General features: G+C 38.9%; 1 protein-coding gene across 5 annotated transcripts in view; it reads right to left on the minus strand.

Moving 5' to 3' along the window:
* The window catches only part of Tfpi (tissue factor pathway inhibitor), a 40446-nt gene that overhangs the window by 10003 nt on the left and 5339 nt on the right, over positions 1 to 25104 (minus strand). For 4 of the 5 annotated variants that reach the window (XM_076569778.1, XM_076569780.1, XM_076569779.1 and 1 more), the window contains exons 3-7: positions 12529 to 12651; positions 9014 to 9211; positions 7581 to 7619; positions 1623 to 1799; positions 976 to 1068 (exon numbers count right to left, since the gene is read on the minus strand). In XM_076569778.1, the coding sequence (XP_076425893.1) occupies positions 976 to 1068; positions 1623 to 1799; positions 7581 to 7619; positions 9014 to 9211; positions 12529 to 12649 (628 nt within the window). In that variant the 5' untranslated portion in view covers positions 12650 to 12651. Of the gene's footprint in view, positions 1 to 62; positions 279 to 975; positions 1069 to 1622; positions 1800 to 7580; positions 7620 to 9013; positions 9212 to 12528; positions 12652 to 25104 lie in introns of those variants that run through there. The other variant, XM_076569781.1, reaches the window with a different exon arrangement.

Below are 25104 nucleotides of genomic sequence, written 5' to 3' on the forward strand. Positions count from 1 at the left end.
CCCTTTCCTAGTTGAGAAGTTTACCAGTTAGACGTAGTAAAAGACTATGCTAACCATGAATGTTAATATTAAAACTTTATTAATTATAAGTATAAAAAGATCAAGTATACCATCTAACTATTAAGTAAACCCAAAGATAACATGCAATAGGAAATACATAGAATGCTATCCAATCCTAAAAATAAAAAATGTGAGTACATGAATGTAGAAGACGTTCAAAAAGACTTGATAAGTATAATCAGCATTCTTCCAACCACCATTTGTTCCTTCTTTTGTAACTGTGGATCACAAAATTAATAAACAAAAAATGTAAATCATCTATCTTATGCTTAACATTGAGACAAATGCTGGAAGAGAGGCAGGAGATAAATGATCACACACAAAACTGTGTAACATACTAACTCAAGCAAAGCAAACACATTAAGTGATAGCCATGTTAAATGAATCTGATTGGGTAACCAGAGGAAAGGCAGAGGAGGGAGACTTCAGTACAGTAGTGAATCCATAGACAAGAAGATGAGCAGGCCAGTGAATACCGGTTGGGGGAAAAATGCATAGAATATTCTGTGCAACGAACATGGATAACTTGTTCACTGAATAATTTCAGTAGACAGAAAGTCTTATATTTAAAAGCTAGTTTTTTAAAGTCTGGGATAGGTAAAAAGCTAACAGAAAATGTTGACGGATTATTCAAACTAAGTAATGAGGCTAAATTAAAACAAGCAAAGAATGTGTCATGTACACATTTCTACCTGTTACATATATAGAAGCTCTTCTTTAAAGAACATTTTAAAAGACATTAAGAAAAATGATTACTTTTATGAGATGAAGCGCCTAAAATTCATCAAATATCTATATTTTAACATATCCTCAAATAATAAAATCATCATTTTTAAAAAGATAATTCTAACACGCATCCACTTCTATTGTTACCATAATATATTCATAAAATAATAATAAAAATAAGATTCTTACCCCAGTGGCTGGGCACTTTGGTAGACTGGGGAGTCAAAGTGGTATTTACAGTATTGAGATCAGGTGTGTAGTCACTAGTCTGTAACTCATTCACTGGGGAAAACACAACATACGCAATTACAGCCTGAAAACACAACAGAATTTCATATCTTTATACACAAGCAAAAGCAACTATTGGCTTAAGAGCAGCAGACGCTGCAAGTTAGCCCCCAACTGTTCTAAATTAGCAAACAGGGAATCTTAAATACATGTGCAGTTTAAGATTTCCATTAGTAATTTTGTAGCTAGTGACCAAAATCCTGCAACAGTTAATGCATAAGGTTTCCTTTTCTTATTGTTATGAGTAATCATTAACCCTCATATTTTTTTAAGAATAAGAGATTTCAGCAGTCCTACCATTTTGCTGAATGTATACTGCAGTACTCTGAGGGAAGAAAGTTAACTATTATATCTGAGAATATTATGAGATTTAGAGTAACTGTAGAGATGTGCTAATTATCTGTATGTATTTTTAACACAATTGGGAATTTCTTTCAGACCTCCTACCTGTTGGTGCAACTTAAACAGAATCTGGGTACATTCTCAAAGAGTCCTCATTTTAAATGACCCTTCTTAATAGACCCAAATGAGATGAGAAGTGAACTCACCTGGATCCTCACAGGTGCTCTTACATGCATCCAAAGTCTCAAAGTTGTTGAGGTTGCCTAGGCACCCGCCATACTTGAATTGTTCACACTGTTTTGACTGGTTGTTATAAAAATACCTAGTAATGAGGCTGCGGCAGATTCCAGGGTCCTCTTCTAAGAAGCAGAAATCTGGCTTTTCTAGAAATGGCAAAAAAAAAAAAAAATCAGAAAGAAATATTCTTCTTTTGTTATTAGCATTTAGTTATTTTAATGACATTTATAATTAAGTTATTTGGAAGATAAACTTAAAACCAATTTTAAAAGTTTAAAAACTAAACCAGAAGATAATTGTTATCTCATTAAAAATAAATAAAATGACTTTATTAAAAACTGAACCATTATCTAACCATTTGGGTACTTGGAATAAGGAAGATGAAACTAAGTCTTGTATTTTTTTTTAATCTGGTATTGCAGTTCTAAATTTCTTATATTAGGTTACAGGGAATTACTATCAACATTTTTATGAACCAATAAAATAAAGCAGAGTGGGTTATTTGATATATGATGGCCTTTCTTCAGAAGTACAAATATTATGGTAAGTTTTACTTTAATAATTCTACTAAGTTCAATGCACTTATATTAAAGAGAGGTCTACTGAAGTGTTGAGAATCATTAGGGAAGGGGTACTGTATTAGTTCATTAAGAATGCTATAGAGGTTTTAAACATTGGAAAGGATCCTAGAGGTACGGAAGTTGCCTTGGCTATTCTTGGAGTTCCTGAATTCTTATGCTGGAATTGATATCTGTGCTCAGTATGGTGTCCTCCTCTGTTGGGTCTCTCCCGCCCTCCCCACCCTCTCTTTTCTTCTTCTTCCAAGCGTTGGACTGAACCAACAATGTAGAGGCAGAAAGGAAATACATGTTCAGGGATTAGAAGGGCCTTTGCAAAGTCTAATCCCCTTCCTTTGATCATGTTCCAAAGCAGGCTGAACACAGCTGTCACAGAATTTGTGATATTGTGACCTACATTGCAATCTCTACGTGCATATTGTGAAGAGAATTGAGTTAGTTTTCAAACGTATTATGCTCAAACATCTTACGGCACTTGAATATTTTGGGCAAAGTTCCAGTTCCTCCATTTTCTCCTATAAATATATTTCTGTGGTAGCAAAATGAACTATGATACCCTCCCGTGTCTTAAAGCAACTTGTTGTTTTTTAAATGTATATATCAGGAAGTCAGTGCTCACAAGTGCTCTCCTATCAAGAGTATGCATTCATGCACTTCAGGTACATAGCCCAGAGTCCCCTAAGTTGGAAGTGACCTGAAAGCCTCCTCCCTGAGGACTAGTTCTCATAGTACCAGAAGGCACCATTCAAGCTTCCAAAGGAATGAGGTTACCAACAGTCCTACCCAGCTATAACAACTATAAACAAAAATGACCAGAAGGACACAGAGTGCAGTAGTGGTACACATATCTTGACAGTAACCAACAACTCTATAATTGTACTTAAGACCCCACAAGAGAGAAATCATGCCTGATTCCAGAAACCTAGCCAACTACCCAAGGATAATGAAGTCACGGATCTTAGAGAACCTAAAACCACCACTAAATCTGCATAATCCCTAACTACATTTTCAATATTCACAGATAAGTGTCATCCTCATCCTGCACTAAGAAAACGGAGACAATTACAGAAACCCACACCTAATTGATATGCAAATTTATGAAGATCAATCCGAACTGATACATCTATAACACAAATCCTGCACCTAAGGCTAAGGGATCATTGTGGAAGAGTGGGCAGAATGAATGCAAGATCCAAGGGAATGGAGAGTTTGCTGTAAGATTGTGGCTCCTAGAAAGTCAGAAACTATACGGATAAAGTCTCACCAACATGAGCTGAACAAGAACAATAACAACAGATATGCTAAACAGGAACGGGGAGGGGGCTAGGGGGAGGACTGTGAGTCCTCAACCCTACACAAAGAACTACAGGCAACTGAGGAAAGCTGAGATTCTGAGATATAGTCCCCAGGAAAGAGCATACTAATTAGCTATCCAATGCCAAATGGTCAGCCCTGAAAAACATATGTGTGTGTATGTATGTATATATGTATCCAGTAGATCTTTTGAATGTTCCCTCCTATGCGATGACTCTCCTCAGTCACCTCTCCACCATACAGTCTTGGGTAATGACAATGCCACTTTCTACTCTTAGATGACCCTTCTAAGACTCCATGACTGAGACCATGCTGTAAGTTGCATTCAGCATGATGCTCACCAAGTCTAGTCATGTTGTGGCAAGTAACAAGATTTCCTTCTTTTCCACAGCTGAATAGTTTCACACTGTGTGGAATATGACACATTTTCTTCATCCCTTTATTCACAGATTGAACTTCAGTTCATTCCATAATCTTGCAGTATAATAATTCAACGAATGGTATGTGTAACCTATTGATTTCCCTTCTCGTTGATATGTACTGAGTAGTGGAGTTGATAACTATACTAAATGATAGTTCAATTTTTGATTTAAAATTTTGCTGAGGGGCATCCATATGGTTTTTCCTGATTGCTGTATGGATTTAACAGGAATGAAATGACAGCCCATTTGAGTTTGGATTTGTGTTTCTTTGATGGCTAGTGTTGTATAATCATTTCCTGTCACATTCCTGTCCTTCAGTGTGAGTGTCACTATGATATGTAATTGTGTCATATATACAAAATGGGAAAAACAGTTCTGTAAATTTTAATATTTTAAGGGGAAAAACACATACATTCAATTCTCACTTTGATTAATTTTAGGACATAACTTTTCATGAAATTTTAAGTAATCTTAAAAATATACAAATTTGGGGGGCTGGAGAGATGGCTCAGAGATTAAGAGCATTGGCTGTTCTTCCAGAGGTTCTGAGTTCAATTCCCAGCAACCACATGGTGGCTCACAATCATCTATAATGTGTTCTGGCACTCTCTTCTGGCCTGCAGTACAGGCATACATGCAGGCAGAATACTGTATACATAATAAATAAGTAAATAAATCTTTTAAAAATATATACAAATTTTATGCATAAAAAATTAATGAATGAGATATATTGCACATTAAAAGCAAAATTGTAATATAATTTATGCTAATGATCATTATTAATAAATTCTATATGGAAGCTTTTTTTACCTGAGACCCCCACAAATTATATGAATTTATTTTAGGAGAAAACTGAGAATGCACACATGTGAAATAATTCTTAAACAAGAATTATTAAATTAAATTAATAAATTAAAACAAAAAAACAGGATTATAAATAAAGTAATTCTCTATATTCCTTAAAGTGTCATTCTTTTGGAATTGCATACAAACTTGTGTTGTAGAATATTATTTTAAGGTGTATTACTTTTGTTTATGTTTCATTTGTTTAACTCTGTGAAGCTGTGTTGCTGTGCCTGTCTAAAACAGCTGATGGTCTAATAAAGAGCTGAACAGCCAATAGCAAGGCAGGAGAGAGAAATAGGCGGGGCTGGCAGGCAGAGAGGATAAATGGAAGGAGAAATCAGGAAGGAGAAAAAAAGGAGCAAGAGAATAAGGAGAGGAGAATGCTAGGGGCCAGCCATATAGCCGCACAGCCAGCTATGGATTAAGAGTGAAAGTAAGATATACAGAAGTAAGAAAAGGGAAAAAGTCCAGAGGCAAAAGGATAGCTGGGATAATTTAAGTTAAGAAAAGCTGGCAAGAAACAAGCCAAGCTAAGGCCAGGCATTTACAATTAAGAATAAGCCTCGTGTGTGATTTATTTGGGAGCTGGGTGGCAGACCCCCACAAAAGAAGAAAAAAAAAAAAACAATCAGCAACACAGTTGTGGTAAACGGTGCTCAGCTATAATTGAGTAAGAATATTGATGCAAGCCATGCAGCCTCTTTCATAAGCCGTGGGAGTATAATGCCAACTTTCATGCATGCCTACATCCCAAGAAATTGCTTAAGACTAATCTTTCTTTCTGAGAGAGTGGCCTGAATCTTCATTATCTTTTGATTTTCTTTTGATATCTTGTAATATTGTCATTATCATTAAACTTGGGAATTGAAATCAATTTCAATCCTGTTTCAATGCTAGGAAGCATATCAACTTCAATTTGATGGAATTTTTACTATGGAGCTATTGAAGCAACTAAACACTTTTAACATTCATATGTTCAGAGCATTCATCTTTTTCATATTTAATATTTAAAGTGATTGTTTCTTGAATTCCAAGATACATTTTTACATTCTATTCTTACAATAAAAATTTTCTGGCATTTAACTTTTCTCTAATTCTATGTTTTAAAAGAACTCTTAATATTTTGATGATGCTATTTTCCATTCACAAAAAATATCTTCTTTCACTTGTAGACAAAACTCATTTTACAAATGTACTGTTTTCTTGAATACTAACAATAACTATGACCTTACTTAATTGGAGTACTGAACATTGTTACCAAGATAATTCACTATTTGAAGGGATATACTTTTAAAATTATGAATAATCACTTTTATTTGTTATACAAATTGTGATTGAGTTTATTTTATTCCTTTTGTTTGTTTTGTTCTTTCAAGACAGGGTCTCTCTATATAGTCCTGGCTGTCCTGGAACTCACTCTGTAGACCAGGCTGGCCTCAACCTCAGAGAACCACCTCTCTCTGCCTCCCAAGTGCTGGGATCAAAGGCATGTGCCATGACAACCCGGCTATTTTATGCATTTTTTTTTTTTTTTTGGTTTTTTGAGACAGGGTTTGTCTGTGTAGCTTTGTGCCTTTCCTGGAACTCGCTTTGGAGACCAGGCTGGCCTCGAACTCACAGAGATCCGCCTGCCTCTGCCTCCCAAGTGCTGGGATTAAAGGCGTGCGCCACCACCACCCGGCTTATTTTATGCATTTTTAAATTGAGTTCTGGTAAGTGATACCTGAAGATTTCCAATTAGTGAAAGATATTTTCAACTGTTTCCCAGATAGGTGAGAATTAAAACTGTATAAAATTTAAGTGCACCTTGGATTTTGCATCTTTGCTTCCTTTAAATGACTTTATCTGATCAGTATTTTGAGTTAAACAGCTTGATTTTTTGGATATTTTCCTATTTAATGCAAATATTATAAGTGGTAATTGGGTTAAATCCATTTTAGGCCTTTATTTAAAGCAGGTTGAACCTGGTGATTGGCACATCTTTGGACTACATAGTAATATGGATGGCAAAACAGGGGGGGAGGGGGAATGGAGCTTGTTTCTCTTAACCCAATGATACTATTATTATAACAAGTCCTTTAAAAGAGTTAGATCTGGTAAAAAACCTTTCTTCAAAAAAAATGTATGCACACTAACTAATGATGAAGGCAATTACCGTTAACTATCTCTGCTCACTTTTGCACACTGGTGACAACTCAAGAACACACACCCATGCAACGATATGTACTAAAGTCACACAGTGCTGAGATTAGCAATGGATTGGAGAACTAAAATGAGACAGTCAAGAGCTACATCCTTATCTGTGTGTTGTTAAAACAGCCTGTGTGGCTCTGGATCAACCTTCCTGATGCTGCGACCCTTTAATACAGCTCCGCATGGTATGGTGACCCCCAACCATAAAATTATTTTGTTGCTACTTCATAACTGTAACTTTGCTTGCTACTGTTATGAATCGTAATATAAATATCTGATATGCAGGATGTCTGATATGCCACCCCTGTGAAAGAGTTGTTCGAGCTCCCTGAAGGGAGTCACGACCCACAGGTTGAGAACAAACGCTCTGGAGAGCTGTGTACAAAACTCATGGTCTGTGGAGCCTCCCTACTGCCCAGTGTCTGGAATGTCTAAGTTTCCACTGTATCCACTTAAGGAAACATTATCTCTGATGTCATGTAGATTCAAAGTTGACCCGCAACAGAGGTATATAAACTGAATATCTGGCTGTCTTAGATAAATGCTACTAATTTTCACATAAGTGAAAGTTCACCTGCTCCGGATGGTGTCTTTACAGTCTTCTTTTTATAACCTGTAAAAGAAAGTATGTGAATTAACGGTTATCATTTATAATGTAATATTATGAACTTAAACTAGAACAGTTACATAATCCCATTAATATTATCCTCATACAGAAGTTTTAGTGACTCAAGTTTACTTGTATTTATAGATGGTTATAGCCAGTCATCTTTGTTTGTTTATTATTATTATTTGTGGTGGTGGTGTATATCAAATACAGGGCCTTATAAATGCTATGTAAAAAAATCTACCACTGAATTGAACCTCCAGCTCCCACTTCCTTTTTTCGAAAATTATTTTGACATATGAAAAAGTAGACTTATACATAGTAATAGGGTGTTATGTCATGTTTCACTACACATATATGTTGAGTAATGTTTAGGTGAGGCTAAGTGTATCTACCCCCTCAAATATATATATCAATTTTTTGTTTGTTTGTTTTTTCATGACATGGTTTCTCTCTGTAGCTTTGGAACCTGTACTGGAACTTGCTCTGTAGCCCAGGCTAGCCTCGAACTCACAGAAGTTCACCTGGCTCTGCCTCCTGAGTGCTGGGATTAAAGGCATGCGCTGCCACTGCCGCTGCCACCACCACCACCATTGAGCTATATCAATTCTTTTTGTTGAAACCTTTTAAAACTCCATGCAGCTTTTGGAATGTGTAATATCTTGCTGCCTGTAGCTCCCCGACTATGCATTAGCATCATGTAAAACGACCAATGATGATAAAATTTGTAAACCTTGTTAAAATGTTATAAAATTATGATGTGACTACAAAGTAATAATATCCAGTAAAGTTTAATAACACATTATCATGTCCTTTATTGTCCTTCAGCAGTAAAAATCAACACCAAAGCTGGGTTAGGCAAAGTGTATACGGCAAGGATGAAATTTTGATTTTTTTTTTTTTTGCAGTATTAAAATTCCAATAAGAATGACTCCTTTCTAGGTCAGGCTTAGACTTAGAAGTACTAAGCTGACTCACGTGGTAGAAATTTGTATGCATTAATATACTTACCTTAGGAGCCTAACACTCAGCTCTCTGATCATTATCTTCCGAGAAGAGTGCTGGGAGAGCATTGTTTTTAGGGGTGCAGCCAAGTCTATAGAAAAACAATTCCTGCCAACCCAGCTCCCACGTAAGTTAACTGCACTCATTTCATTGAACCTATGAAGTTCTGCAGTCGACTTCAGGGTTCCTTCCCTTTTCACTGTAGGGGAGATTCTAAGATCATAAATGAGGCATCATAATTTTATGATAACTGGCACGAAGAAATCAAAAACAATGGTTTACTAGGAAATCTAGAAATGTAAACAATGGGATTTCTTGGGAAACAGCACTGTTTTTCTAAAATTACTAACCCTGCATTTAGGCCCAGTAACCCGACAGGCTTCCTGGAAACCTACCTTTTATGCATGTTGCCTTACACTTTTCCAGGGTGTCAAATCGGTTTTTGTTTCCTAGGCATCCCCCGTATATAAATTCTTCACATTGTTGAGTAGCCATATTGAAAAAATAATTCCGTATCATGGCTTTGCACGGCCCATCATCCATCTTCATGGCACAAAATGTGTGCTTCGGTTTCATCGGTGGCCGCTCGGAAACTACACGGTAAGAATAAAAATACCACACATGTAATTCTCTACCAGCACTGTGATAATGCCCTTGCTGTCATTTTGTCAGATGTATAACTTCCACTCTCAATTTTTTAAATAAGAAAACTGAAACAGAAAAGATAAATTATTATGAGTTCAGTGAAAGGAACCACCTGAGAGTGCATATGTATTCCATGTCTTTGATAATTTATTAATGATCCTTAAAGAAGGTGCTAGAGGCTTTAAATGACATAAACTAATTAGTCCTCTAGAGGGCAGCAGTGCTCTGATAAACTAAAAGCTATCCATACACTATTGAACTATAAAATTATTTTCAATACTAGGACATGAATGGACATCACTTCAATGTTTTCATATAAAAATATTTTAAAACGAAGTACAAATTTGTAGATAGATGATAATCTAGTAATAAATCCATTTTTTTAATTCCTTGCAATTTTAAAATGTGAACTTTTGGAAAATATACATATAAATTTGATTTAGGTTACTTTCCAATATCTTCTTCCATTTGTATTTTATTATTACAGTTATCTATATTAAATTAATATCATATTCTAGCCATATCTTAATAATGTTAACATTCTAACAAAGAAATTGGAATGTTGTCATTCATTTATCTATTTATTTGTCTACTTGTTTATTTGTGTGCATATATACGGGCAGATCTGCTCGTGTGGAGAGGTGCACATGCACCCTGACTGTCTTTCTTCAACTACTATCTATCTCTCACTAGCCAGGCACTCAAAAGGTAGGCTAGGCTGGCCGGCTTGCTCTCTGCACAGTGGGTTCCAGGAATCTGCCTTACTCCTGCTTCCCACTACTGGGCTTATAAACATGCACCATCAAGACCCAGCATTTTTTACATAGATTCTGGGATGAAACTCAGGTCCTGGTCTTGCTAGACGAGCACATTACAATCTCCCCAGCCCAGCCATTTATAGGACTAATAAAATTACAGTTCGAAAGCTGTGGTGGTTGGGGTTAATCGTCAACTTGCAGAACCAAGAGTCACCTGAGAGATGGCTTCTAAGCAGGTCTGAGGTATGGTTAGATTAGATTAGATTAGATTAGATCTATACTGATTAGATTAACTGACTGGAAGAACCTATCCACTGTCGTTGGCTCCCACTCTCTGAGCTGGGAACTAGGCAGTGTAAGGGAAAAGTGAGCTGGGCCCAGACTTTGTCTTTCCGCTCCCTAACTGATTTATATCAAATCTCAACTGTGTGTGTGTGTGTGTGTGTGTGTGTGTCCAAAACAACAGAGCCCAAATTCAGCCTGCTATTTGATAATTTTGCCACCAGAGGGTGAGAGTGTACCACAGAAGAGTTGTTTTGTTTTTTCAAAGCTGTTTATTGTTACACTAATAACGGAATTTTTTCTGACTAGTTACAATTTCCTAGAACTTTGTTATAAAATTATCTGATGATCACAACTTTATGATGTGGGTGTTATCTTCATCTTACAACAACAAAAAAAATCACAGAAATTAACAGTTGCTCCTGTTTATACCAGCTCATGATAGAATTGCCCTTCAAATGCAGTTATAGCAGTTATATTACACAATCTTTATAAGAATAATATTGTCATCACATGACTGTGATGCTCAATATGGCATTTGGGTTGAACAATTAGATTTAATAATGTAATTTCCACTCAATAGTATTCTAAGAATTCACTTTATAAAGCTGGAAATCATTTTCCTATGAAAATCTTGTACTGAATCTTAGTTCCCTTTCCTGTGTCTTTGGATGTCAAAAAAAAGTCTCAGTAGACCATGGGGTGCTCAAGGTCATGGGGTGCCCTGACTGCTAGGATATCACTCTTCTGGAGATTGTTTGTGAATCTATGGCCTGCAGGTAACTTACTATCTAAGGGCCCACTTGCTGTGTGCCTTTGGGTATTGTAAAATTAATTAAAAACCAAGCAGAAACAAAGCAAACCTAGATAAGACTATGCAACTCATTGATCAAAAGAACTTCAAGTCTACAATAAGATCAAACCGTAGCTGGGTGCAGAACCCCTGCCTGCAATCCTAGCCCTCTGAGGCAGGAGCAAAAGCTCGTGAGTCCATCTGGACTATGTAGTGAGAGCCCTCTACAAAGCTGAGAGAATTTAAGATTTCCTCTGAGCCACCATTATTCCCTCCCATCAACTACAGTTTCAGGCTCAGAAGATGTATTTACCCGGCCTTCGTTAAATGGGAAGACACTGAACAAATTCACTGGAGATGAGGATGTATACATAGAACTCTGTATATATGTCAGAAATAAGATATAATTTGGAGTATCAAGTTGTTCATATTTTCCATTACCAGTAACTTGAGCTCTATCAATTGTTTTGTACAAAATGTTACTTTGGGGTAAATATATAAATCTCTATGATGCCTGCTCCAGTTTTTTTCTTTTTGCACTTATTGATATTTTCATTTTTGACAGAGTTGATGGAGTTGAAACTCACTTCCACACTAGTTCCTTTGATGTCCAGCTCAACCAGATTCCTACATCAGTTTCCTCTCAGACGTTCTTATTTGGAAAATACTGCTAAGGAGAGGACGGCTAAGGCTCATAACACGGTTCTTTTTCCTTTTCGTACTTTTCCTGGCTCAAATATAAAACTGTGTTGGGAAGAATCCCCCTCAGCTCTTTACTTCTTACAATATTCCAGAACTTGTTCTGATGTTACTGTCTTACACAAAGTGTCTTTCTTGCCGGGCAGTGGTGGCTCACGCCTTTAACCCCAGCACTCAGGAGGCAGAGGCAGGTGGATCTCTGTGAGTTCAAGGCCAGCCTGGTCTACAGAGTGAGTTCCAGGACAGCCAGAGCTACACAGAGAAACACTGTCTCAAAAAACAAACAAACAAACAAAAAAGTCTCCCTTGCTGCAGTGACTTGATTTTGGATAGTCTAAAAATGAACCCACTTAATACAAGAACTGTCTTAAGGAAAATACTACTTTGTTATAAACAACAACAAAAAAAAATTCTAAGGGGGCTGGAATGATGGCTCAGCAGTTAAGAGTACTTGCTGTTCTTCCAGAGGATGAGGGTTCAATTCCCAGCACACCCATGGTGGCTTACAACTGTCTATAACTCCAGTTCCAAAAGATCTAATGCTGTCTTCTGGTGTTTGAGGACACTACATACACATGGTACACAGACACACAAGCAGGCAAAACACACATGCACACAAAATAATAAAAAATAAATAAAAAATTCTAGTATAATGAAAAATATGAATTTTACACTAAATTGAGAGTTTTGATTAACTAAAAGAAAAAAACAGATCAACTTTGCAGTACTTTACCTGTGGTTTCTGCATGTCCATCAGCTTCCTCAGGCAGAGCAGTAAGCAGCTCGGGGACAACACTAACCAACAGACACACAGATGCCCAAAGGGCATGTTCTTTCTTCATCATGTAAGCCATTTCTGAAATACAGAACACAAACATGCTTCCTAAGTAAACAGTGCAGATGTGTCTGTAGGCTAGTAGGAACCTTGCAAACGCCCAAGTGAACTTAATACATCACATGTAATCCATATTCACATGGTGTTGTCAACACATTCCAAAGTTCGCCTTTAAAATGTGTACTTGAAACATATAAAGGTACAATCACATCCGTACAGTGTACATTTGCAAATATTCAACAGGAGGCCATCGTTTAGTCTTGAAAATACAAAGGCAACTAATGAGAGATGCCTAAGCGCTAGTTAGTATCAATTGGTACTATCTCTCAGGTTATAATCTAGATTTCAACATAGGTTGGGGAGGACACAGCAGAATAATGGGGCGGTGTTTTAAATGCAACCTAAAATGAATTGACAAAAACATGGTTTCAGTCTGAACAGGTTGCACTTGCCGAGACACTCAGCTACTTTTCTTTCTTAGTCAGAGCTAATTGTGTTTTAATTTTCCCAGCATTTTTTTTTTTTTGCTAACATTCTTAAAACAACTTCCCATTTTTTTTTATTACTCTTTCCCTCTTCCTCTCCTTGTTTCTTGTGGTATGTGTTTTATAGCGCACTTCCTAACCAGGTTTTCCGTGAGATAAGCACACGGTAACTGCGCACAGTACCAGTATCTCTCATCCCAGCCACTCCCTGTCTTGAACTCCTCAGTTCACCTTTCCCCAGTCTAGGGAGAAGTGATGAGCCAACGCTTTTGCTCCCTGAAGGAAATGAGTTCCTGCAGGAAGTGTGGCATTTCCTGTTCCAAACTGATTGAAAGATCTAGATCTGAAAAGGAAAAGAAGTTGAAAAACACGTAGCTTTAAGAAAAAAAAAAAATGACTTCCCCTGTGCAGTCAAGGGGAAAGGAGACAATGATCGTGGGACTTTGATGCTTCAGAGAGTCAAGAGCAACCGCACGCCCCACAGCTACACCTTCGAACACCAGCGTTCACTGTGTTCGTGATTGTCTTAGCCAATTTTTACTTCTATAACAGAATGCCTAAGACTGCGTAATTTTTAAGGTATAAGGATTTCTGTCATAATTCTGAGTCCCCAAAGTGCCAAATCAGGATACTGGCCAGTAGAAAAAAATAAATAAAAATACATGGATAGCCTTCTGATACATTAATAGTAAAGTAGTAAGTGCTGTTTAACTTTCAGCATCATTAAATCACTGACAAACTGTGCAATCTTGTTTCTCATGACACATTGAAAGTGCTAGAATGTATCTGAATTTTAGTCAGCAGCATTAGATATTTGTAACTCATATAACATGTATAATTGAGGGTTTTATGTGTACATACATGTACATTTATGCATGTAACAATTAATGAAAAAAAGAAATCAGGACTTCGAAAGAGTCAAGGGGGCACCAGTGGATGGAAGCGTTTGAAGGGAGAAAGGGGAAGGGGGAAATGATGTAATTACACAATTACTCAAAAAGTAAAAGTAATTAAAAATATACAACATATAAAAACAAAGTATAAAAAAATTGGTTATCTGTTACATTAGGTGACCAATCTTCCCTCTGCAAGTTTTCAGACCCTTATATATATTTGTACTCAGTGTTGTGGGAGGTTTTGGAGTTTTGCTTGTTTGTGTGTTGGTGTTGAGACAGGGTCTCACTCTGTAACCCTGAATGGCCTGGCACTCAATATGTAACAGGCTGGCCCCAGACTCACAGAGATCTTTCTGCCTCTGCACCTGAGTGCTGGGCTTAAAGGCATGCACCACCCTGCCCAGTCTCAATGGAACTTTTGAAGCAGTATTAATTTTAACTAATATCAACTTATTTACTACCCTGATTCTAAAGTCTGCTATAAACAGTGATCATGTATTTCATTTCCAACATAGTCTGGCCATGCTAACAACACTAGTAAATCAGTTTCAGTATTTTCCAGTGAATCTTCGCCCACTCCCTGGTCCTCGACCACTGCCTACTGTTCTACAGCCCCACCCCCATTAAACAGTGAGCCAGTGGTAGTCTGCACCTGATTACAAGTGGAGGATATCGTCCATTCAGCAACATTTTTTAACTATTTATTTGTTTTTATTTATATGCATTGGTGTTTTGTCTGCACGTATGTCTGTGTGAAAACATTGGATCCTCTGGAACTAAAGTTACAGACAGTTGTGAGCTGCCATGTGGATGCTGGGACTTAAATTCCAGTCCTCTGGGAGAACAGCAGTGCTGTTAATTGCTGAGCCATCTCTCCAGCCCCCAGAAATATTTTTAATGACCTTATTAATGTTGACCAATGTTCCTCACTGTGACCTCAACTTCAACCAGCTGCTCAACATCACCCTGATCTCAAGTTCAGTGTTATTTAGTTTTGTTGTAACAGATGTTGACAAAAAATATCTCACTGAAGCCATAGCTATATTTACTATTATACGTATTGAAAATTATGACAGAAATACATGAAAACACTCTTATAGAAAAAAATGCAAGTAGAACCCTAACCTCTTCCTTCCTCATCCCATTGACTCTTCCTCTCCAGAAATAAACTACCATTGGAACAAATCAGTGTGTTTTCATCTAGAACTTGTATATGCTGTTACATGTGCATATACTTTATGCTCTGCATATGTAAACATGATGAGATGTATTGTTTATGAATTTTTAGATGTTATGTTTCATTGAAGAAACTTTCTTTCAAAATGTTATTTGAGAGCTACTCAGGAATCAACACCAAACCAACCTCCCTGGTTGTAATACAGAATAAGGAATTCTGAAAACATAGGGGGATTGAAATTCTTTTGAGTGTTCATATTCCACCCAACTGTATTGATTTCACCATACAGCAGGGTTAAATGAGGAGGGAGACCTGCAGGTGTCTCAGTTATTATACAGGAGTGTGTATTTAATCTAGTAAAAATATACATAAATTCAAGACCTAAATTGGTTAAAAATATACCCATCTTTCTCAGAACAAAAGATTAACTATTAAGATGGCAATATTCCTCAATGTAATCTACATATTCCATGTAACTTCTATGCAATCCCCAGAAAGAGTTTGTTTTGTCAAAACTGACAGGGAAATGCTAAAATTCATGTGGAGACTCTAGTTATTTACCACAGCTAAGGCAGTCACACAAAAGAGCAAGGTTGGAAGCCTCACACTTTGTGATATATGTGGGTGCCTTTGTCATATGAGCAGATAAAGAAACGATGCTACATATGCATAATGGAGTTTTATCCATCCACAAAGGAGAATGAAATCAAGGCAGTCCCAAGAAAATGGATACAAGGGAAAACCATCATGTTAAGTATACTAAGCCAAATGAATGAAGAGAAAATAATGCAATCTGAAAGCAGAAGGGAAAGCAGAAGGATTAATGAACACGGGAAGTCCTTGTCAGAGAAGCTTCTTTTTGCAGTAGATGATGATTGATAGAGGCACCCATACCGGGTAAGGATAATAAGAGGCCGTAAAGTACTTAGCTCTAAATGAGATAGCTGTATCATGACCCTTCCTCACAAGACTAAGGGATCAGCATGGAAGTGGGAGGGGAGTTTTCAGGGACACTAATACATTATTCATGAAAAGGTGCAATACAACTAGTAGACATGCTTGGTCCAGTTCAATTTTCTACAGTGCACGCATTACTTTGTCATCTGTAATTCATCTAGAAAATCTTTAACATCAATTTTTTGCACATGAGCCGGGCATGGCGGTGCAAGCTTTTAATCCCAGCACTCAGGAGGCAGAGGCAGGTGGATCTCTGTGAGTTTGAGGCCAGTCGGGTCTACAAAATTCCAGGACAGCCAGGACTGTTACACAGAGAAACCTTGACTCAAAAAAAAGGCGGCGGGGGGGGGGGGGGGGGGGGTTGCACATGTATTATAAGTTTGCTGCTGGTAGATTTGAGTTTCCTAGTGCGTATTTTCTTTATTTTTCACACATTATTGATCTTTTAAAACGTTTTATGGGCTAGATGGACATAATGGAACATGTTTTTATTTCCAGCACTCAGGAAGCAGAAGCAGGCAGATCTCTATGGCCAGCCTGGTCTACAAAGTGAGTTCCAGAAGAGCCAGAGTTACATAGTAAGACACTGCTCAAATAAACAAGTTTTATTATGAATATATAAGCTAGTGAGTACTTTCCTATATCTAAAAGGACAGAAATTTTACTTTGGCTGATTATTTATGGTCTACCAATGAAAGGCATGAGAGACAAACCTGACCACCAGAGAAGTGGGAACTGTCTGAAAAGAAATCTTCTGCGATCATGCAATTTTCTCTCCACAGCAGTAGCTAATGCCATTTCCTCCTCATGGTCCTTACTTCTACCCACACAATTTGGCTGAGCCCAAGGGTCATGCCCACAAAACCATGACAGTCTGTTTTCTTAAGCCACGTGGCTTTTGACTTGCTGTGTCTCGATTTGGGTGAGCTAGCAGCACACTAATGCCAAGGAAAACGAAGAAAGGAAAAAACAGTATAAAACTACTCTGTGTGGAGAGAGAAGCTATATAGCTAGTCTCATAGTTGTTTCTTTCTTTCTTTTTTTTTTTTTTCTGTATTTTCAGGGTTTGGGGGATTTTGTTTTTGTTTCTGTTGTTGCTGCTGCTGTTGTTGGAGACAGACTTCCCTGACCAGTCTTTTCCATGTTTTGAAATTAACTTCATGTAAACAGTATTCTCAACTGAAAATTCTAAAGCATGCATAATAACTAGATAGCTGGAAATGAATTGTTGTTAAAAGTATTTTTTCATGGGACTGTCAAGTCACATTCCCTAGTGGAGGAACGGCTCGGTCTCGGGAAGAAGCCTGCAAACCAGATTTGTACTCTCAGGAAGAGAGTATTTTCTGAAAAAATACATTGTGGGAATGCAAATGTTTGGGTGATTCTCCAGGGGAGAGCATTGCTGAGAAGCGGCACGTTTACCACACACCACAGACTAGTGAGGCCACACAGGGCCTCATTTATCTCCTTGCTAACTTCCCTGGGAGCCACATTCCTAGTGCACAAGGTCATTGCTGTAAGCAAGATGTGAGCATCAGGCTCACCTATGACATAAAATTTAAATTAAGCTAAGATAAGACTCTGGTTATAAGATATAGATAAACATTAATTTCAAAAAATAATATTAGAAGCACAAAGATATATAACTGTAAAACATTGTACAATTTTGTAATAATTTAATGTTTTCAGAGAGATTGCCGACCTGCTGGGTTACTATATCTTGACAATAAAGCCGTGCAACTAACGAGGTAGGCACACTGAACTGACATTTGCTGTACATCATTTACTTCCCAATATCAATGCCTAGATGACTAGGAAGTGACGGAAGCAGAAGGGATCCTGAATTACATTTGCCTGCAGCACTCTTAAAAGAACTAATATGTACGGAACAGGCACCAAATTTTAACAGGAAAATATAAAACTAACAAATACATTATTCACATCTCTATTTATTTCTCTTGAAGCATTATCTTAACTGTATCTGTTACAACAGGATAAAACCTGCTTTCTCCACTATGCTAATCCTATAAGTAAAATTTATTAAATTATGTAAATTATACAGTGACTATTGTTATCATTTTTAATACGGAAGATTGCTAAAATGTTTTATTCTTCTAATTTAAACTCTATGCTTTATTAGCAACTATATTTATTAATGAAAACTATTTCCCATCACTCTGTCCATATATAGACAAAAAATCAAGTTTTAGCCCAGTTCTAAACTAACTGTATTAATAAAAGAAAGAAAGGAAGTCTGGGAACTTGCCTCTTTCACGTGGAAATAATGTAGAAGTTTGCCCAATGATAAAACCTGAATAAACAGACAAGACTAAGCCAGACAAAAAGAATGTTTTTGAAAGACCTGAAATGTGCCATGTATCATATTTCCCTAAACTTTGGCGGAAGCAGAAACCGTAAATTCACACATTAAAGAATCAGCTACAGGGAAGACTGGAAAGAGCAAAGGCTACTGTGTTTGGGCCTCCTGTGAGCACCTACCCATTATCCGCTTTTGCATTGTCTGGCTTAACCTTGCTGTATTTGAGTCAGGTTTGGTTAGATGGAGTCCTGGAGATGCTCTTCTTCACCATGAGGTGCTAGAACTTGTCAATTAAATAACAGTGGCGATGTGAACAGCGGTTTCCATTACCAAGCCCTCAGCATCACCTCGGTTTCCTCATTTGTATCTTGTGCTCATGTTAAGGAAAAAAAAAAATCTCATCTCATCTCATCACTGTTTTATACAGGAAACAAATCCTGGTTCAAAATAAGAAAATGAACTGTCAAAATTTTCCTTGAATATAACAGTGTGGGAAATTTTAAATATTCTTATAGATATGTTTGCAAATTAATGGGTTTGTTTTAGTGAGAGTGCCAAATAAAAAGCTATCAAGAGAAGGGAAGATTTGAAAAAGGCAGTCATAGTCTTCCAATGGAACTGTGTTCCAAACCAAGTTATAGGACCTTTCTTTTTCTTTTGAAACTTGAACATACAATGTTATGGATGAAATTTATGTTGGTGGGTATAAAACAAAACAAAACATAACACCTTCAATACTTAATATAGGTGTTGTGGGATATCTGTACACTGTGAAGAAGTATTGCTGTGATTAGTGTAATAAAAAGCTGAATGGCCAATACCTAGACTGGAGAAATAGGCATGACTTCCAGGCAGAGAGAGGAAGAAGGTAATAAAGGTGCATGAGAGACACCATGAGTCTGACACAGGATGGGAGAGAGGTAAAAAGCCACGTGGCAGAACATAGATTAATATATATAGGATATATATATATATATATATATATATATATATACACATATATATGGGTTAATTTAAGTTATAAGAGCTAGTGGGACAGGTCTAAGTGAAGGCCAAGCTTTAATAATTAATAATGTCTCCGTGTTGTTATTTGTGAGCTGGCAGTCCCAACAAGCAAGTACTACAGATAGGCAACGTTGATGATTTAGTCAGTGAAGATGGGAATTGGGCCGGTTTAGGGCGGCTTTCCTTGGCTGTCGTTCCAAACCAGACAACACACTTGAAATGCATCTTCGTAGGTAAAGACTAGGGGACTTTACAGCCTAAGTCACAGATGCTGACCAGTACTCTGGGGCTGTCATGACAAAGTACCACACAGTGAGCCGCTGAAACAGTGGGGAGTTTGACATTGTAGGCTGCTGTGTCCCGTGCTAATGCTAGGCAGTTTGGTTCCCGGAGAGGGCTCTCTCTGGCTTCCAAACGGCCACTCTCATCTCTTAAGCCTTCCTCTGGCATCTTCTCGGTTTGTGCGCAGGGACGCTGAGAAAAATAAACCTCTGCACCTTCATCTTACCACAAGGCCATCAACCCCGTAGGATGAGAAACACAACCCGACTTCTATTTCGTTTTAATTGCCTCTTAATGCCTGTCTTCCCAAATACCATCGTCACACTTGAGGCCAGGCTCCAACTCTGAGGAGAACATATGTCAGTCTATAGCAGGAATTGGTGTCAGAAGTGAGGGCCACTGATCCATCTGTTGCCTGGAGTCAGTGATGCATCACCAGTCAGAGAGTCTATTTTTCTCAAACCAGTTTTTTTTTTACCCATAGCTATAGATTTCCAAGTTCTGATAATTCCTGCATTGTGAAACTTGGGGGGTGGCTGTCCAAAGTTTATCACATTACTCCTAAGATGTAGAAATCACAGGTATAAATAGTATAATTCCGGTCTAGTTTGCCCATATTGTCTTCCCTCTCCATCTCCCTGGCCCTACCCTTTCTCTTTCTTCTTGGTGTATACGTATATATTTCCTAAAGAGACATTTTCAACTTATTTTACTTGAAAAAAAAAGAACTTTTGATTAATTTCCCCCTGCCAGGGTCTCATTACGTCTGTATGCTTGGAATCCAGTCCTGACATAATCTCATGAACACAATGGAAACACAGCTTCATAGTCAATTTTCTCTTCAAATGTTGCCTTCTGAGAATAGTTTGAACACAGAAGACAAATAGCTCCATATGTATATCTATGTGTTTTTCATGTATGTACATATACATGTTCATATGTGTGAGTGCCTGGGTGGAGGTTTATAAGTGCATGTGTGTAGAGTGTGAGGTTAATGTTGGATGTTTCCTTAATCACTCTCCACCTTTGAGGTCCAGGAAGGATCGTCACTGAACCCAGAGCTCACTGTTTATCTGTCTGCCTCACCAGCTTGCTGATTCCCTGATCTGACTCCCACAGGATGTTATTATAGACAGAGCTCCATGACCACCTAGCTTTTATATGGGTATGGGAGATTCAAACTTCTTTTTGCTTACGTAGCAAATGCTTTACCTCCTGAACTAGCTCTTCTGCCTTTTTACAGGCTGCTGAGGGAGAAAAGTCATCAGCCATCTTACCTAGCTGCTTTGTGAGATACAACAATGACCAGCCAGCAACAGATACCTATTTGTGTAATAGAGGCACGAGTGTTATGGGGGTAATCAACAGCTTTCTAATTGGATTCTTAGGGCTCACTCCACAGGAGGAAGCTCGGGTCTGGTACTATAAATCTTTCCCGGAACACATGTGCATACTGGCAGCCTCAACTAGACTCAGCAATTTACGGGAAGGGTTGTAGGGGAGGGCATGGGGAATGGATTTGATGAAATACGTTTGTATACTTGTATGAAACTACAAAAAAAAATACATTGCCATTTTGTCTCTAGAAAAAGAAGAGGGAGGAAGGGGGAGAGAGAGTTGACTTTTCAAAATGACAAGTAGTTGTGAACTTTTAAAACTGTGAAGACCTGATGTTTTCTCTTCATAAAACAAGGTATTAACTATTCCTCATTAAATGATTTCTAGGCTTTTGTGAACTCAACTAATCAAGTTGAGGTAATGTTTGCCTTTAAATCTCAGTAATCCTTTCCATTAGACACTTGAATTACACTCACAGCTGGATTTTATCAACTAAATAGTGATTAAAGACAAAATAGGCAGGACTTTGGAAAGTGTTGGGTAAGAGAAAATATGTAGATGGTTTACAGCATATTCACTAAGTCATGCATTTTCCTACACAGGAATGTTTATTGTTCAGAAATACCTGCAGTTCTTCAAAATACCAAAAGTATACTTACGAACTAAATACTACAAAAATGGCTAAACATACATTCATACTTATTTCAGCAAAGAAAATAATATTGTATACTTAAGCAATGTTGATTTTCAAGATTGTAACAATATTAAATTGTTGCAATGTTGATTTTTAAGATTGTAACAATATTAAATTGTTGCAATGTTGATTTTCAAGATTATAACAATGTTAAATTGTTAAATGTATTAAATATGGTGATACTTTAATTCACTGAATGCTATGTCTTATGAAGTTGATTAGTAATGACAACAAGTAGATGATTATGTGGGAAATAAGCAAGAGAATATTAATTTTGAAAACCCTCACACTCACAACAAAATGTACATTTGAAGATTATTTCGTGGGAAAGGAGTGAATGATGTGGAAGGAGAGATACATAATTAGATAAGAGAAGATACATAAGTTTTGTGAGAATGTGGATATAGTTTTGCCATTTTTCTTTAAATTTTTAAATGTTAATTTTGTCATTTTTGTTGGCTATTGAGGCAGTAATTAATTGATACTCGTCACAATCAATATGATCATAGATCAGCTCACAGAGGCTAGCCTCTGCCTATACCTAAAGAATAAATCTTTGATCTACACTCATGGTGATTTGTGATTGAATTAGATGTCAGTACATGGTAATCTGTATGGCATTGGTTCTCAACCTACCTTATGTTGCAACACTTTAATACAGCTCCTTGTGCTTTGGTGAACCTCCCAACCATAAAATTATTTCATTGCTACTTCATTACTGTAATTTTGCTACTGTTATAAATCATAATGTAAAAATATGATATATAGGATATCTGATATGCAATCCCCAAGGGGTCACGACCCACAGGTTGAAAACCACTGGTCTGGGTGGGGGGATCTGTAGGTATGTATTTTATCTTGTTGGGTTGATGATAAGGTGCTTTTTAAAAATGATCCTTCATCTAAGTGCACTATATAGGAAGAACCACTCAAAGTCACCTTTAACTTGTTCTATAGATGTCATACCTGTGACTCGGCAGCTGTCATAAGATATTAAGAAAGATGGCCCTAAGTACATTGACTTACTGTAAATGAAGGGAATGTTATGGAAAGAGCCTGAATTTATGCTGAGGTGGCCAGCCTTGAAACACTCATGCCTCTGTGTTTTAGGTACTAGGGGCTAATAACTAGCCTCATTAATTTAAGCTCGTATCTAATATGGTTGTTTTCTTTGGGGAACAAAATATAATCTGACAACTGCTGTTTTGTGCTTTCATGAACAAGCTATTAACCAACTTTTTAAACATTTTTAGTCGGAGGATATTTAAGGTGATGAGACAATTAATATCATAGAGCTCACAAAGGCCAGAGTCTTCTTTTCTTTAACTATGTTTCAGGCAGTGAGACAGTACAACGGGTACAGGGAGACACACAGCGGGTACAGGGAGACACACAGCGGGTACAGGGAGACCGCACAGTGGGTACAGGGAGACACACAGCAGGTACAGAGAGACACACAGTGGGTACAGGGAGACACACAGCGGGTACAGGGAGACCGCACAGTGGGTACAGGGAGACACACAGTGGGTACAGAGAGACCACACAGCGGGTACAGGGAGACCGCACAGCGGGTACAGGGAGACACACAACGGGTACAGGGAGACCGCACAGTGGGTACAGAGAGACCGCACAGCGGGTACAGAGAGACCACACAGCGGTACAGAGAGACACACAGTGGGTACAGAGAGACACACAGCGGGTACAGAGAGACACACAGCGGGTACAGGGAGACCGCACAGCGGGTACAGGGAGACACACAGCGGGTACAGAGAGACCACACAGCGGTACAGAGAGACACACAGTGGGTACAGGGAGACACACAGCGGGTACAGAGAGACACACAGCGGTACAGAGAGACACACAGTGAGTACAGGGAGACACACAGCGGGTACAGAGAGACCGCACAGTGGGTACAGAGAGACCGCACAGTGGGTACAGGGAGACCACACAGCGGGTACAGGGAGACACACAGCGGGTACAGAGAGACACACAGTGGGTACAGGGAAACCGCACAGCGGGTACAGGGAGACCACACAGCGGGTACAGGGAGACACACAGCGGGTACAGAGAGACCACACAGCGGTACAGAGAGACACACAGTGGGTACAGGGAGACACACAGTGGGTACAGAGAGACCACACAGCGGTACAGAGAGACACACAGTGGGTACAGGGAGACACACAGCGGGTACAGAGAGACACACAGTGGGTACTGGGAGATACACAGCGGGTACAGAGAGACACACAGTGGGTACAGGGAGACCGCACAGCGGTACAGAGAGACACACAGTGGGTACAGGGAGACACACAGTGGGTACAGGGAGACACACAGTGGGTACAGGGAGACACACAGTGGGTACAGGGAGACACACAGTGGGTACAGGGAGACACACAGTGGGTACAGGGAGACACACAGCGGGTACAGGGAGACACACAGTGGGTACAGAGAGACCACACAGCGGTACAGAGAGACACACAGTGGGTACAGGGAGACACACAGCGGGTACAGGGAGACACACAACGGGTACAGAGAGACCACACAGCGGGTACAGGGAGACACACAGTGGGTACAGAGAGACACACAGCGGGTACAGAGAGACACACAGCGGGTACAGAGAGACATATAGTGGGTACAGGGAGACACACAGCGGGTACAGGGAGACACACAGCAGGTACAGAGAGACACACAGCGGGTACAGAGAGACACACAGCGGGTACAGGGAGACCGCACAGCAGGTACAGGGAGACACACAGCGGGTACAGAGAGACCACACAGCGGTACAGAGAGACACACAGTGGGTACAGGGAGACCGCACAGCGGGTACAGGGAGACCACACAGCGGGTACAGGGAGACACACAGCGGGTACAGAGAGACACACAGCGGGTACAGAGAGACCGCACAGTGGGTACAGAGAGACCGCACAGTGGGTACAGAGAGACACACAGCGGGTACAGGGAGACACACAACGGGTACAGAGAGACCACACAGCGGGTACAGGGAGACACACAGTGGGTACAGAGAGACACACAGCGGGTACAGAGAGACACACAGCGGGTACAGAGAGACATATAGTGGGTACAGGGAGACACACAGCAGGTACAGGGAGACCACACAGCGGTACAGAGAGACACACAGTGGGTACAGGGAAACCGCACAGCGGGTACAGGGAGACCACACAGCGGGTACAGGGAGACACACAGCGGGTACAGAGAGACCGCACAGTGGGTACAGACAGACACACAGTGGGTACAGGGAGACACACAGCGGTACAGAGAGACACACAGTGGGTACAGAGAGACCACACAGCGGTACAGAGAGA

This window comes from Peromyscus maniculatus, chromosome 4, assembly GCF_049852395.1.
Source record: "Peromyscus maniculatus bairdii isolate BWxNUB_F1_BW_parent chromosome 4, HU_Pman_BW_mat_3.1, whole genome shotgun sequence".
Taxonomy (NCBI): domain Eukaryota; kingdom Metazoa; phylum Chordata; class Mammalia; order Rodentia; family Cricetidae; genus Peromyscus; species Peromyscus maniculatus.